General features: G+C 36.6%; 1 protein-coding gene across 3 annotated transcripts in view; it reads left to right on the top strand.

The window, feature by feature from the left end:
- The window catches only part of stard13b (StAR-related lipid transfer (START) domain containing 13b), a 58,199-nt gene that overhangs the window by 14,474 nt on the left and 26,847 nt on the right, over positions 1-16,878 (top strand). The window contains exon 1 of one of the 3 annotated variants that reach the window (XM_017416324.3): positions 11,191-11,618. The exons of the other annotated variants lie outside the window; for them this stretch is intronic. Coding sequence (XP_017271813.1) covers positions 11,495-11,618 — 124 coding nt within the window. The 5' untranslated portion in view covers positions 11,191-11,494. Of the gene's footprint in view, positions 1-11,190; positions 11,619-16,878 lie in introns of those variants that run through there. 3 annotated transcript variants of the gene reach the window in all.

The raw sequence follows: 16,878 nt of genomic DNA, 5'->3' as shown, positions 1-16,878 counted from the left end.
AGATTTAACATTTAGGATTTAGATTTATATTTAGCATGTAGCTGTAACAATTACATTTAACTAGCTAAATGTTGTAAAAGGTGACATCAGAAAATCCACACTACATTTTTAAACAGTGTTTGAAGCTAAATGTGACAAAATTTAGGCATGAATTTTGAGCACAAGCTCATTTACAAACGGCGCCCCATATGAATCTGCGCTAATTTGTTTGGTTAAAATGTAAATTTTATAATGGGCATACCTGAGGTTTCGCAGTATTTACTCATTGATAATGTGCATTCGGTAAATGTAATATGTCTGACTCATTTCATCCAAAAGCTTAGACAAACAGAATGGATGACTGGATCCCCACAAGAAGCAGTTGTAAAGAACTGAATGAATTTTAACTTGCATAAATAAAAGCTCATGTGCTTTGTTATGATAAACATCTTCTTTCTAAATGCCAATCGAAGGGAAAATAACCCACGTGCAGTCTGAACAGTGCTCTGTGGCCCAGAACTGTCAGGCTGAGGCTTCCCTCTTGGCCTCTGAGGTTTCAACCAGGCTGTGTGCATTTGCACAGATCTTCACCCTGAATAAATAAGCTAATCTACATTCAATGTGGAAATCTCTTGTTGCTGATTAGAAATAAAACAAAGAGGAAATGCTGTGAATCCCTCTTTGTATTTATAAGGGAAGAAGCGTAAATCCCCATTTTCTTCCCACCTTGGTGTGAATGACTTCAAAAGAAAAGTTGCAGAAAACATGGAAACAAAAATGTTTTAAGTATTTCAATTTAGTTTTTTTTATCTTTATGGTGAGTGTAACATGTTAGCTTGTGGTTGAGCACTAAAAACAGCCTCCCTTCTTTTATTTATGTAATTTATGTGCTGTCTAATCAACCCACATGTTTTGGTTCTGAAAGAATCTTCTTTGGTGGTGGCAAAGGTGAGGGAAAGTAAACAGGAATGTGAAACTTTTCTAATGACAAAAAGGACCCAGGACCATGTTAATATCAATGTATCAGCACACATATATGCAATATTTTGGTAAGTATGAGTACAAGGTGAGGCCCTTTGCTCCTCAAGGAGTTTTCATTAATAGAAATGAGTTCAAGAAGGATTAATATTTATTGAATGGCAAGTTCTGCTGGGTCTTTATGGACCAGTGGGGGGTGAATCTAAACCCAAAATAGTTACATCGAGGTCAGGTCCTTTAATTACCATTGTATATCAAAATTGTACATTGTTGTTTTAACCAAACCTTTATTAAAATATTTACTATAAAGCATGTATGTTTTATAGTAAATACCCCAGTGATAATGACATTAACTACTATTATTATTATTATTATTATTATTATTATTATTATTATTATTATTATTATATTTTGTGAGTAGGTTATATATGACATTTGTTTTAAGTAGAACAGAACTGAATATATTTAGTTTTATTTAGTTTTATTCTGGTGATTTAGAGTCATTGCAAACAGGGGAGAGAAGTCAGCTAGGTCAAAAATGTTCTATTAAGCCAAGTCTTTATGTATTTTCCCATCAGATTCGTTCTGTAGAGGGTTACAGTGACGATGTGTGAAATAAAGCAGGCTGCAGTAAGTTAGATAATCTGGACAATCAAACTGCAACAGTTTACCAGCCTTACTTTGACCTTGACTGTATGAAACCAGTCAATGTGAGAATCCAGCTCTGCTGATTTGATTTTACTGTTGGCCCTTTTGTGCACAGTGCTCCTATATATCACCAGCACCAGTGGGTATTACATAATATCTGTGTGGCAGTGGTGTTGTCTTATCTTTATTTGGCCTCCTGCACATTTCTCAGCTGTTCTCTGAGTCCAGAACTTCAGTCTCACTCAGGGTCACTGCTGGTGGAGGCTGACTGTGACCTCCAACAGCTGCAGTCTCGGTCGCTCTCTGGAGGCTTGTTAGAGACTATATTGTACACATCCTAGATTCTTCATGGCAACAAGTTAGGAACAGATGACGTTATCTGACGCTGGATCAGTATATAGAAGAAGCCGGTGAGGTCAATAATCAAGATAGATGTAGCTTTGGATGTTTTGAGATGTGTGAGATTCTGACCTCACTGCTGGTTTTATTATGAAGATTTTATTTTGTTTTGTTTTAATGGTAAAAATTCAAAGTGTGTTAAAACATAGGAGAATAGGGTGCAAAGAAAATCAATCTATGTAGGTGTAAATGTATATGGAATGTCAAAGTCAGACATTATGAAAACAAAACACTTAACCATCTTATTCTTAATTTATTGTTTGGGAGCAAATCTAAAATTGTCTAGAATCTCTGACTAAAGAAGTAAAGCAATATCTGCTGCCCCATCATATGGTTATTTTTGTTATTTGGCCACATGTATGGAATCGTTTCACTTGCAGGTCTGCAATAATTCACTCTTCAACCATTAGACTGTTTTGATTATTGTTGGGATAACATATTTTGTGAAAGAAAATTCAAATTTATGATTTTTAGGAGACATCACAGTCAAGAGAAATAATGCAGCAACAAAACCCACAGCATACCATTTCCATACACATAACATTTTTGAGGACACAAAACAAAACTGAAGGCAGAAAAATAACATTAAAAACATTTTTCTAATTTAATGAAAAGTTTCTCAGTTATTTTGTATTTTCTTTATTTGCTTGTTTAATTTGAAGTTTTGTTGGGATTTGTGTCAATAGAGCATGAAAGAGAAAGTTGCAGCAAAGCACTTTTTCCCCCCATCAGATTCTTTTTTTTCTGTATTGGCTGTAAAAAGACAAGACCTGGAGAATGTGAACCATCTTGATTTAAAACTGCAGTCAAAATCATTTTCATGGGATTTTGCCATTATATTTGTTCCCCATCTATCTGTTCAGGAACAGGTGCCAGATCCATGACATCATGCTCTAAATTTAAAATTTGTACATGCAGTTGGACTATAAAGAGTGCTGTTGGCATGGCGAGTGCATGAAAAATTCCACACATGGAAAGATGGAAAATGACTTGCGGTTTCCTGAGTGCAGAGGCCAGTTTGGCTGTTTGACAGGGAAAACGAAAAGAAGGGGGAAAAAATAGAAGCTTGGTTGTATTTCTGGACTTTTCTTTGCATATACAGTAATTTGTCAAGATTGAGAAAACATCAGAGAACAATCTGAAAAACCTCTGAAATCTTTAACGATTTCCATCAAACTTATTGTAGTTAAAGCGTTTCTTTTAATGATCCCTTCAAGGTCGTTATGAGATCATTGTGCTCAACAATTTCCATGATCTCGGTGCATGATTTATTGCCAGGAATAAATCATCTATCCACTGTGCATTGTGTTTTTACACTGCTATTTGAACAGAAACTATCTACTAATTTTATGTTCTGCAATGAGAGGAAACAAGTTTATGGTTCTGATTCCCAGTTACTTTGTTCTGCCATTTGGAAATGAAACAGCCAGTAAAAGCCTTCAGGGCACACAACTTCCTTAAAAAGACCAAGGTGATTTCTGTGAGTGTGTGTGTGCATTTGTGTGTGTGTGTGTGTGTGTGTGTGTGTGTGTGTGTGTGACAGTTCAGGAATTTAGGCCTGGGATTTGTAAACTAAGCAGAAGAAGACATGGGCAGCTGTGTGAGGATGCAATCCAGTTTCAGGGAAATGTGTATTCTGTGTAAGAGCATATAACTGCAAATGTGAAGTGACAGAATTTAACAGTTTGTCCCAGCTCTCGGCTGTCGCATGTAAATTATATATATATATATATATATATATATATATATATATATATATATATATATATATATATATATATATATATATATATATTACTTATTGGTTATTTTATTTCCAAATGGCAGAATGGAGTAATTGGATTAAGTTGTTTCTGTGTGTTTCTGGATGTTTGGTATTAAGAGTTCTGTAGTTCCCACTTCCTACATCCTTTCTTTATAGCCCCTCCCTCTAGGTTTGCTTCTACATTATTCCAACAGTATTGACTTCTTTGCCCTTGTCTACAGATATTTTGTTCCAGTAGTTCATTTCTCACCAGGATGTCCTGGTTCCCCAACATCTGACGTGGACCTTGTTAATTAGGGTGACCCACCATGTCATCATTTCTATATTTCTCACTCATTATGCAACCAAGGTTGCTTGGAGGTTGGCTGCACCATGGTTTGAACCCTGAGCCCCACATTTTCCCATACCAAATACCCATTGTGCCAAATTCCCTGCTCGTGCTTGTTGACTTTCATGTCTTTATTTATTTAGGCATGAAAGTCAACAGGTATTAGTATAAAACAAAATTTGTTGTTAAAAATATTTTAGATATTACTACTACATCAGACAGGTAAATCCAGCCCATCATCATGCCTTAACACATTACTACTAAAAAGAAAATAACACTCCAATAAAGACAAACATGAGTGTGAGGAGCATATTGACTGGACAATGACATAGTCCTTGGCAATAGAAGTAACAGCAGATGTAGGGAAAGGAAACATCAGTTAGTTTGAGAATGTTTTTGTTTCATTGACTCATTCATGTGTTTGTTTTGGCCAGCTGGCTTTAAGAAACCCTGGTTTTCCCTGAAAAACTGGCACCCTTTCTGGTCTATTTGTCATCTGTTCTTTCTCATCTCTCTTTCCCTGTCTTTGATAAACACACACAGATAAACAGATATTTACTTATGTGCAAGTTATCTACATTCCAGACTTTGTAAGTGTGCACTGCCTCCATCCGTGTCCAATGACTGATCTGGAATGCTTGTCCCTTAGCTGCTGGGGGGAAAACCCAAGATGTGAGGAAACAGATTTCTCCTCCATGAATGGGTCATGCTTTTGGCCAGAAGGTCTTACACCAGACCCCCTTGAAATGTCTGGGAGACTGCACTTCCCAGCCTAATGGAAACAAGGATTGTGGAGCAGGGAGCCAGAAGATCTCCCCTCCACCTCTATCCCGGCCCCTGAGGGCTCGTCCTATGCATGTGCTATAAATTTCCTGACCGTATATTCCCAAGTCGAGTTCATTTTTCCAGAGGAGCCACACATGTGGTGTATATCTGGCTTTAGATGATGTGGTTGTGAAAGGAGGGGCTGACTTTGGTCCCAATGCATTAAAGTGGCCACTAATTCTGTTTTCTTAGCGGGACGTCAATTATAGCATCATGGTTTTTCCTTTAGTGAGAGTTGCTCATTACCACTAAAAAAGTGATAAATTACATCACAACTGTTTTCAAATTTCATATTTATCAGGTTTTTGTCCTGTTCTGCAGATTGTTTTTTTTTAAATAATTTAATTTATTGTATTAAATTGTAAAATTAAGTAAGCTAAAACAAAACAATGATAAAAAAGAAATGAATTTTTTTGTCACTATCACAAACTTAGGTTAAAGTTAGAGTTTCCAATGGTCAAAATTTGGGTAAAAAACATTTACAAGAGCAATAACTGTCATGTCAAGAATGTACATTGCCATTGTTTAATGGAATGACAAAGCATGTAATGCTGTCCGTTCTAAATCTGTTAAAGCTGCGTTGCCCACAAAAAAATCCATGGGAAACTATTTCAACCACTGTCCTGCACCTGGTTTGTATTAGAGCAACAAGGATTTAATCACAGAGTTACATTTCACCCCATTTCTTTTCTTTTAATTCTCACAGATGTAAAATAAACTCTACTTAATTGATTTTAAGTCTTTTTAAAGCTTTATTTGCATCTGTTTTTTTTTTCTTTACCAAAAGCTGACTCCCATCTGCTTTCTGATTATGTAAAATGCACATAAGGATTTGTTCAGCTTCATGGCAATCACTACGATCACCAATAAATACAACTGACAAGATAACGCCGCATAAACAACATTTTATTATATACTGAGGGATGACATAAGTCAATAAGAAGCAAGTTCAAACAGGAAGTTGATGTTTATGTTTCCAGCAAATTGTTCCCAGAGAGAAACCGAAGTTAAGAGTCTGACCAAGACCAAAGCAGAAAAACAACAGCTGCTTGAAATTACCCCTATATGTGCTTGTAGTTTTCTCTCTAGTGTCAAATGTGTTATATACTATAAAATCCTGTTTATATGCATCACACATATGAATCCAGTGGCCTTAAGGTCCAACTCATCATTTTCAAAATACTAAATGTTCTGCATAAATATGGTATTTACAGGACAACGAGCAGGATGTCCAGTTTGCAAAGTTTAGAAAACAATATTTTGCAAGGATATGTTTTTTCAAAAAAGTTACTTTTTTTTATAGTTTCTTCTTTATGTACTTATGCATACTTTGTGGTATTTTTACCATTCATATATCAAAATGATTGGCTCAGTCAGGAATAGTGTGCTTTGACTTTTATTATTAACTTTTGTACTTTTTAAATTACTTTTCAGTTATATTTTTGATAATTTTAGCTTTAAGCTATTGTTTTAACGATTACAGATTCTGCTTTAGCTAATAACTCAATTAAGCAGTTTATTCTTCAACAAATTTCTACAAAGTCAATCAACACTCTGCATTCATAATTTCTCTAGTTGTGATAAAGCTGCTTTTTACCTGCCCTAAAAGGAATAACAGAGCTTGTTTTCCTGCCTAGATGCATTTTGCATTGGTTAAGACAATATTTATTGCTCATTTTATATAAGAAGATTAAGGACACTAAAATTTGACAGAGTTCTAGATGCAGAATTGTTGGAAATTGATAGCAGATAGTGTTTCACTGCAGTCAGGCAGGACATCAGAGTCCAAGGCCAGGGACTCAACAGTAAAGAAAAATGAAAAATGTTGCTTGACAAAGCCCAAAAATATGCATGACAAGTATTGTTTTTTAATGTTACCGTTTGTCTTTTATTTTCCTCTTTTTGACCTTCCCTCACTATCTTTAAAGTCTCTGGTACTGTCATGCAAACTCCGAGTCTCAAACCAGCATGTGGTCGAACTAATAACCTACCTCAGCAAGTATTTGACCAGCTCTATTTTTCTTATGATCTAATATGTAATAACAAACTTTGAAGTACTGTAAGCACCATCGATAGCTAATGTCAGGAACGCTCCAGCTTAGTGCCCCACTGATTCTCTTCACAACACAACTTAATTTTCTTCTGAAGGCTTCTCTTTCCTCTAATCCATGTCCTTTTCTGGTATTTCTTATGCCAGTCAAGCTCATAACTATATCACATCAGCATCAAATATTGTCTAGCTTTGCTCAAGAATGGGGAAAAAGGACTGTCCATTTATTATTTTTTTTAATTTAAATTGGAAAACAGTCAGTCTTCAACTGAGCCACTGTTTTATATATGTGTGTGCAGCTAACTATAACCAAAGTCTATTGTCAACAGTGTTTATCAAAACTCATCAAAGGACAGCACAGGAATTATTTTAAAACTAAGACACAAACAAGCTGTGTTAGTGCTTCAGCAGAGACAGGATACAGGAAGTCTCCTACCTCTGCATGCTATTGTTCTTTGATTATTGAGCCAGGTTGTTTAATAAGGTCTTAAACCACAAGAAAGCTGCAGTGGTACACTGCCCCAGGACAGAACCTCTTTCAACAGCATGCTGTTTTTTGTTATCAGGGTACAGGTAGAAGAGCACAGCTATGTAAATCTCCGGTAGCATGGCCACCGTAGGCCTTGCTTGACTGCAGAAAGACACAGGGTTTGGTGTGAGTCGTGCCACGCGCTTCGTCAACTCGAGGATGCGGAGGCAAGGGCTGATGGCCTGTTGTAGGAGGAGATTTTGTGCCTCCCTGCAACATCTGCAATCCCTGTGGTTTGTGTGGGGAAATCTGGGAGGCCACTGAAAGAGCCAATGCAGTTATCCAACCCTGCAGAAATGTTCTTGGCTTGTAAGCTCTGTGCGTGTGTGTGGGGTGTGTGTTTGTCTGTACTATTAGCAAAATATCTAATAATGGAGGGATTTTGAATAAAAATCCAAGAAAGTAATCCTTAGATGAACTTCTAAAACTGATTAACTTTTAGAGTCAATGTGATTCAAGATGGCCGCCACAGCTAAAGAGTCTAGCAAACACAAAAATGGATATAACTCAGTCAATTTCACAGATATTAAGCTAAAAATTGGTGTGGTACTATCTTTCTTAACAAACAAAGTTTGTTAAGAAAATATCTCATGACTCACTACACAATTTTTAATGAAACTCAAAAAGTAATTGTTGGCTGAGCATCATTACAATTTATTAACATTTAAACTTAACCCAATTAAGGATGCCATTCGACCTTAGCCTACATAAAAATGGCTACAGCTTTGTCATTTATAACCAATATTAAAGTAAAATTTGATGTGGTAGTAGCTGAGAGTCATTCACAACACATACTTCAAGAGCAGATCATGCAAGATCACATAACATTTTGCACGAGATTGAGCACAATGTTGCTTTCAAGATTTGACCATAATTGCTTCAACTTTATTTCTCAACATAAGGTGATCTTATAAAAGTCTGACATTAAAAGGCGTATTGAATCCTCTCAAGCTCCAGCTGCTCGAAGCAGATGGCCGCTCATCCTGAGCCTGGTTCTGCTGGAGGTTTCTTTCTGTTAAAAGGGAGTTTTTCCTTTTCCACTGTTGCCAATGTGCTGCTCAGGATGGGAGACTGCAACAAAGTAAAGATTCAACGCAATCTGCTGGCTTCCTTAGATAGATAACTTTTACTAATTGGCTTTTGATAATATATGTGAATGTTTTTGTACAGTGCCCTGAGATGACTTTTAATGTGACTTGGCACTATATATTTAAACCGAATTGAACTAAATTGAAGGAATGCTAGGTCTTTCAATTGTTTTTTTTTTTTTTTTTTTTTCTAGATTTACAAATGACTTTTATTATATTGGTGTTATATTGCTAAAATTTAGCTGCTAGCATTCAGCTTTTCCTCTTTTGGTTCCCGGGTTTTTATTCCACCAACAAGATGCTTGACTCAGATTAATCCTTATTTTTACTGAAAAAGTACTGGATCAAATGTTCTCCAAAAATCTATCTCTGTGCCTACTTTTAGTCTAAGCTTTAAAATTCAACATACTATTTTTTGTTAGTCCACACTCAAATGCCCAAGAATGCAAAAAATTTTCTCCCACATTTATGAATCTTGTGACTATCAGTGACTAAATCACTTGGATCCAGATAAAAAGTTGTCACACTTTGAAAATAGTTTCATTTATTCACAGCAGCTGAGACAATTTTAGGGCTTTGCTTCACAAAAAAAACATATAATCATCTACAGTATAGTTTTGTGTCGGATATAGTCAGAACATTATGTGCAGTTTTTAAGATTTCCTGAGGGCAAAAATTGCAATTTTGAAAGGGAAAACACAAAGTTAGCCCTTCATAAATAGTTCAGTACTGGGACATCTCATCATGTTCTTTGCTATATTGCATAAATCATCTGTCCTACTCTGAGGCAAACAGGGTCTGTTTACTTATTGAAATAAGGTGATTTCTACTGAGATGGAAAACTGATGTCATCAGAGGTTTGTTTGTCTGAGAAACTGTCGGTCTTTACGCAGCCACTCCGTGGGTTTAGCATGGATTTCAACCTATTATAACAGTAATCTCAGCTGGTGCCCACACAATGTTTTCAGCTGATATGATATCACTGCTCTAGGGTCATGCACCGCCTGACTGGGCACACAATAATACGAAAAAATTCCTAAAATAAATCTGGTGGAATGATTGTTGTAGCTGTTGTCCTGCAGGCAGCCGCAGCAGCAGCTTTAGAGAAAAACGGATGATGTTTATTCTTTAGGCATGAGCCAAGGTCTTCTTTTGTTCAGCATCGGTTGCGCAGGTTTCTGCAATAACAAAGGTAAATGGTCCTGAAATTGAATCCATGCTTCAGATAAAGAGGTGACCCACTCCAACCTACCTGGAGAGAACTTGCTGAACTCTCATTAAGTTTTCAAACGTACAACCTATTTCTGACGTGTAATTAGGTTAAAATCTTAACAGTCAAAAAAGAGGTCATTGTCTGTTCTGTATAATAAAAGTTTCTTCAAATTAAAGGCCTAGCATTCCTTAAAGGAATGCACATGTACCGCCACCTTTTATGCCAAAGATTTAAACTAAGCTCATCCTATGCTAAGAATGGACAGAGTTAAAGCTGGTTTAGTCAGACCTTGTAGAGGACAGTATGTGTGATTTCACAAGATGTGTTATTGCTCCGAGAATGTGTTTAGGATGACTCTGTTACAACCACATAAACTTTACATATTATCTGTAAGTTTGACGAAGTAGCCATTTTTGTGTTGGGCAAGGTTGATTAGCTGCGGTGGCCATCTTGAATTGAGTTGTCTCCAAAAGTTAATGAGTTATAGATGGACACCTGGACATTACTTACTGAAAGTTTCAATAAAATCTGTTCAGCTGTTCATCAGATATTTTGCTAACAGACCAACACAGCTGACTGCAATAGCTAATGGCAAAGTTTTAAAAACAGATATCGTACAGTCACTCTGAGTATGGGCTGAGAATGATTCTGTTACTACCACATCTAGTTTTAGCTCAATACCTGTTATTAAGCTATGACTTTTTATTACTCTTTCCCCATTTTTACTGATTTTAGACAGAGAAAATAAAGAATTATTCCAGTCTTGCTGTTTTTTTTATATCAACCAATAATGTCTTTGGATTTATGATGACAAAGATTTTAACTGGATAAAGTGATTACATATAGAGTATGTAAATAATTTCATTTGAACAGATCACAGTATTTGTAGAAGTGTGCTGCTGAGTAGCTTCAAGCTTATGATGCATTCAGGTACTCATTGTACAGCTCTTAGTCCTAATTTAAGTTCTATATTCAAGCGGTTAAAAAGCCTAGAAAAATTTAGCTTATATATGCTCTGGTATTGCATATCCTATTTGTTGGAGAATCTCTAAGAAATGCTGTTTCTGTTTACTTCAGAATAAATAATGGCGGAGACACTGCAGGAAATGTGACTGCTGGGTCACATAATGAGTGGCATCCATCCCAAAATCAAACAATAACTTTAGTTCAGTTGTGGTTGATTTATATATTTAAAAAATAGCGTCATAATATCTTGTGTTGTTCCTTCAAGGTCTCCCTTACCTAGTTTTTATCGGTAAGCTGTTTCTTTTACCGTTTGTTGCACCTAGATGTGTCGAGACGGTAATTCCCACGATTGTTGCAGCCCGTGAACGCACCACCACCGTCTCGCTTGCTGTGTGTGAATCACTTCACACACAAACGCAAAGGCAAACACGCACATCTGGTGGGCAGTGTGGAGAGCCTGTCTCAGTGCTTCACTGACACTTCTTCACTTTCATTCGTTTTATTGGTTTCCTGTATCCAAACTTGAGAAAAATAGTTATTTATTTCAACATGTTCACAAACTCTTTGGGAGACCGGACACCAAGAATGAGAAGTTTGCTGCTCTTGTAGAAAAAAAAAAAAGTCTTGTAGCCGGGAGAAAGTCTTTTCTTTTTCTTTTTGTCAGAGACTTGAAAAGATTTGTGTGGGAACAAGAGGATTTTATTATGTCAGAGTTCAGGTTTTGAGATGACTTCTAAAAGAAACTCAGCGAAACTGAATCTCCGGCGGTCCTTCAGCGAGCAGCTGCGGAGCTCCACATCCAAAGCCTGGGATTTACTCTGGAAGAATGTCAGAGAGCGGAGGCTGGCAGGTCAGTAACCCGCTGCAGGCAGCCCCTGGGGCCCCTGGGGCCCTCGGAGCCGCTGGAGCCGCTGCGGGAGCAGGGAAGAGTAGGAGAAAACCTTCATGTGCAACAAGCTTTTTCATTTGTCTAAACGTCATGAGATCAAAATTAATTAAGTTTACAGACAAAAAACTTATTTTATTCTGTAATAATTTGCCTAAATTGAATTTTCTCACAATATTTTGAAGTTTAGCCTGTAGGTTTTCATGGCGACAGAAAAAACATATGCAGGAGGAAATGATAAAGAATCCTAAAATATGCAGTTAAAACTATTTTATGCTTTGAATTAAATTTTAGACCTGCAGCGTGGTTTTATTATTATTATTAATAATAATAACTTGTGCAGAACTGATGGTTCTGCACACACTGTCTCGTGAGCAGGTGTTACTCTTTTCACAGCACGTGCGGAGAAATCTTGCCTGTTTACAGTGCTGCTTGTAAAGCAAGATTTGTTTCACGAAATGATATGCTTTATGATACCGCTGGGGGGCGCTAATGGGTGATATTAGATGAATTGAAGCCAAACGAAAAAGAAGAAAATTAATAAATTTGTCTTGTTGATTTGTCATGGTGCTGTTATAAAATTGCTTCAGATAGCACACAGATTTGTTTAAAAAGTCAAAAGTTTTACCACTTTACGTGATAAAATTGTTCATAGAATATTTCAGGTTATATTTATATTTATGTTATATTTCAGATTCTTGTCATGGCTTCTCACTTTACTGTAACTTTTTAATCACTTTTTTTTGGTAGTTCAGACCAATTTTATCTTCAGTTGTTTGTTTATTTTATCAATACTTGCCTGCTGATTGTGTACTCGTTTGTCTGTTAGCAAAATATCTCATGGTGGACCGCAGAACAAATTTTAATGAAGGTAATCAATGAATGTACCTCTACAACTGATTAACTTTTGGACTCAACCCAATTCGTCAATTTTACATCTACTGACCTAAACATTAATAGGATGTAGCTGAGACACATATCCTGTGCTACTAAATTGCACAAGATCTTTGCTTAAAATTTTGCCTTTAAAGGGGTTAACTATTTGGAGTTAACCTGTTAGCAAAATATCTCATAAATCACTGGATGGATCTTACCTTACCTTACTCACCTTAAAAAACACAACAATAGATACAATTCGGTTAATAAAACAGATATTGTGCTAAAATCCAGGATGGTTGCAGCTGAGGGTCATTTACAACACAAACCCTAAGTGATACTCATTGCACAAGACCTTTGCCTAAAACTCTAGCATTAACTAATGGAGTCAGCCATGTTTGCCTGTTAGCAAAGTATCTCATGAACCACTGGACAGATTTTAGTGAATCTATCAGAAGTTAATTCTTGGATGTGTAATCATAGCTGATTTACTTTTAGGGACAATCCATATTAAGATGGCTGCCATACCTAATGACATTAGTCAACAACAACAACAACAACAACAGTAACAAAATGATCAAATCAAATCAAAACGAGCAAGAAAATTACTTTATAAAGTCACAATGACAATATGACACATAGTCAGATTATTATTATGTTTTTTGTGAAACACCTACTTTGGGTTGAAATGAATAGAAATGAAGATCTAGAAGCCTGTTGCCGAAAAGGTGAAATCGATATCTTTTAGGTGCGGTGTAATCATTTGTGCAGTTGCTTAAGTCGACCACAAGATGCAGTGACCTGACAACAGCAGCACCTCATGTGGGAACACCACATGAATTACAAAACAGCTCGGTCTTCATCACGCTCGCTGAAGTCATTCTAATAGAGACCAGATGTTTTATGTGATACTATACCTCACTGCTGTGCTCTTTTTTTTTCTTATTCTTTTTTTTAAGTTGATTTGGAGCTCCTGTTTCAACTTTCCCACAGAGTCGTGCATCGTGTGTATAAAGTTTGACGTGAGCTTGGCTCAGCCGTGCAGCCTGCTGGGGCACATCAGTGCTGCTGCAGCTGAGTGTTGTGATGTCTGAGTAGCTAACACTGTGTTTTTAAAAGTGAACAGTGCATTCTTGCAACCTTGACCCTATAGATTTCCTTTTTTTCTTGGGTTAAGCATGTGGCAAAAAAAAAAAAAAAAAAAAAATTAGTGTCAGCTGCATGTTGTGATTTTTAGGAAACATCTGTTTCAGAACAGATGCTGATGAAATCAGAAAGGAAAACTTTAAATGTTTACAGATTTTAGTTCATTTTTAGGCCTCTAATGGCTGATTTCTGGCTCATCAGAGACAAATGTAGCCAACCAAAAAATAAATTCATGTGTGTCACTTTGCAGAAGGTGACCCATTTATTGCTAAAACCTGATGGATGGCTGCTGTCTCAGAGAGTCAGAGCGAGAGAGCTCCATAAAATCTTTCTGCCAAAGCACAGACTCCAGCTTACTTACATACTGACTAAAATGTCCATTCTATTTTTCAGATATTTGAAATTATTCTGTATTTTACTCTAACTGTGAGTCATTAAGTGTAGGAAAATGGTAAAGGTTTAGTGAACTTTATTAAAGTTAGTTTCAGTCTAATTTCAAGAGGAAAGTGATGGATGTGAGCTGTCACAGTCTATTTAGATAAGCATATATTGCTATTTTTTATATTTATTCACAGTGTAATAGTTTGATCTTAAATGAAGCATTGCTCACTCCCCCACACCTAAAATACCAGCATCTGAAAGATTGAAGTTGCAGTTTTTGGACAGTTACCACCCAGGCTATTTTGTTTTTTTATTTAGCCAATCATTTTTTTAAAACAAATTTAAAGTTGTACCTAAGGACATGTTCCAGCTATAAAATGCATTATCCTCATAGTATTATGAGCATTGCATACAGTGGCCATAGTGGTCTATTTTAGTCTTTCAGATATGCTGTTCTTTGTGAAAGTAATGTTCTGTATAAAAAAAGGGCAATCAAGTTTTTACATGACATAATTCAAGAGTTTTATGTATCTATTACTCAGGAAATTTTGACTGGAAAAAGGGACATTATAGTTTTCCATTATACAAATAAAAATGTGTTTTCAGTTCCTGAATCAAATCTCATCAGATCTGAATCTTAACCCCAATAAACTGCCTCAAGCTTGAACAACTGCATCTAAATGTAATGCTGCAATGGAAAATATAAAAATGATGCTTGAATGCCTGCATCAATACTTTGGCATACTGATCTTAGAGTAGCTTTTATTTTAGTAATAATATCTTTATGAATCTTGCTATATGTACTCTAGTAAAAAAAAAAACTGTTAAAAGGAGACAACATTTCAAGTACCAAATTCAAGTCTAAGAGTATAAATTATTATGTGAAATCTACTTAAAATATAATAACAAAATGCTGATTAAATGTTATTTCTGTAGTTTTTATAGATAGGCGGCAATGTGCAGATTTTTCCCTTAGACTTTCACCTCATGCATTTGTTTGATTCATTGATTTTATTTAAAAAAAAAAAACTACTGTGAAAAATAAAACGTAAAACACAAAACTAACATTGAAAGATTTTTTTTTCATATTATAATATTGTTTTTCCCCTCTAGTATGATGCAAACCCACATCAGTGAAAGTATTTATCCCGTCTACATTTGAAAATCAGTGATTACAGTTAATTATCTCACTTCTTCATGCTTGTACAGATTGGCTGATGAGTTTTGATTCACATTTCCAGTAAGCAAAGCGTTCAGTAAACATTGTCTTTCTATCATTTGAAAATAAATGTGTTTTCTTCATATTCAGCCTTAGCTGATGCTACTGAAACTTATAGTTGAATCTGCATTCAGGTTTCGGTGGGTCACTTTTTCCTACCAACTGCTGACATTGAAATGAGCTGCTGAATCAATCTTTGCGTTGAACATCACAACATTTTCTTTTTAGCTTCACTTTTTGTAATATTTGAATTTCTGATTCTATTTCTATTTTGGAATTTTGTTTTGCAGTGTATTTTTATACAAACACATTCATGCCACTAATCCTGCAACAGTAAAGTACAATTTGCAACCAGACCCAAGCTCAAAGACATTCAATGGCTCATGATTTGGAAAGCTTGTGTCACACCAGTTATTCTTAAGGCTTTAACCACAGGAAACATGGCCACAGTGGAACCGGGGCTGTCCAGTGCAGATTACATGTGTCTGCTGCAGAATTAAACCACATCACAGCTGTCTCTACTGCCACAACTGGGCCTCAGGATGAATACAAGTTTCCCCTTCATAATCACACCTTGCTGAGGCTGAGTGGAAACTATTGAAGGCTCCAGCTGCAATAAAAGACTGCATTACATCTTAGGCGCTGTATACTAATGAAAATGTTGACACAAATTGGGTTTGATGTTAAATCCAATTACAGTTCAGAAAAAAAGGAAACAATCTTTCACATCTATTTTTTCCCCCCTACCTTCATTATGACAAACATTTGAAACTGCCCCTCACATTGCCTTGGTATGTATTTGTGTGAGTGCAGTGTGAGTCTGGATTCCCGCTGCCATGCTGTGTCGTAGCTGAGCTCTGAAACCCAGACACAGGCGTGCTGTTACACGTCTGATAAGGGCTCGAGTCACAGCCCTCCCTCTAAGGACAGACCACAGTCATTTCTTTATGGCATGCGGCACACACCGAAGAGCTTTGAGCTCCTCCACAATCCCCAATGAGCTATTTGAATGCAGACAGAGCCTGTGTCACCTTTAATCTCTCTCATTACGATGCTACTTGTGGGTGATTGATTCTGTAACGTGATATGCTTGATGCACTTGTCTAGACAAGGAAGGAAGTGTAAAACAGAAATTGATTCACGAAGCTGACACTGTTCCTGACACACCTACGCTCATTTTCTTTTTGTTGTTTTTTTTTTTGCATCTGATGCCTTACTTAAGTGATCCTTTTATTAAATAAATGACTGCAGGTATTTGTGTGTGAGTAAAACATGAGTCACCACCTGATGGAACTATCTGAAAAGAGCCACGCCATCACCTTCTAAGAGCAACAGTCTTTTATTAAAACCACTCAACTTGAGGGTGTGGGGAGGGCCATTAAACCCAAGAGAAGTTTATGAAAATGTGCAGCAGGCTCTGAAGTGTGCTGTTGAATTGTGGGCTTTGTGAGCTTAAGCTGGGGTGGATTTTGCCAGCCAGGGAGAGGAACAGACAGGGGCTGTGTTTAACTTGGTTGCTTGCCCGTTTGGGCTCCACTCACGTGTATGGCGCCGTGCTTCTACTAAACAGGCCAGCTTGTATACTGTGGCCAGAATGGGCTC

This window comes from Kryptolebias marmoratus, linkage group LG2 (genome assembly GCF_001649575.2).
Source record: "Kryptolebias marmoratus isolate JLee-2015 linkage group LG2, ASM164957v2, whole genome shotgun sequence".
Lineage (NCBI taxonomy): Eukaryota > Metazoa > Chordata > Actinopteri > Cyprinodontiformes > Rivulidae > Kryptolebias > Kryptolebias marmoratus.
The sequence above is the reverse complement of the archived record's forward strand: the minus strand, read 5'-3'. Positions and strand labels throughout refer to the sequence as shown.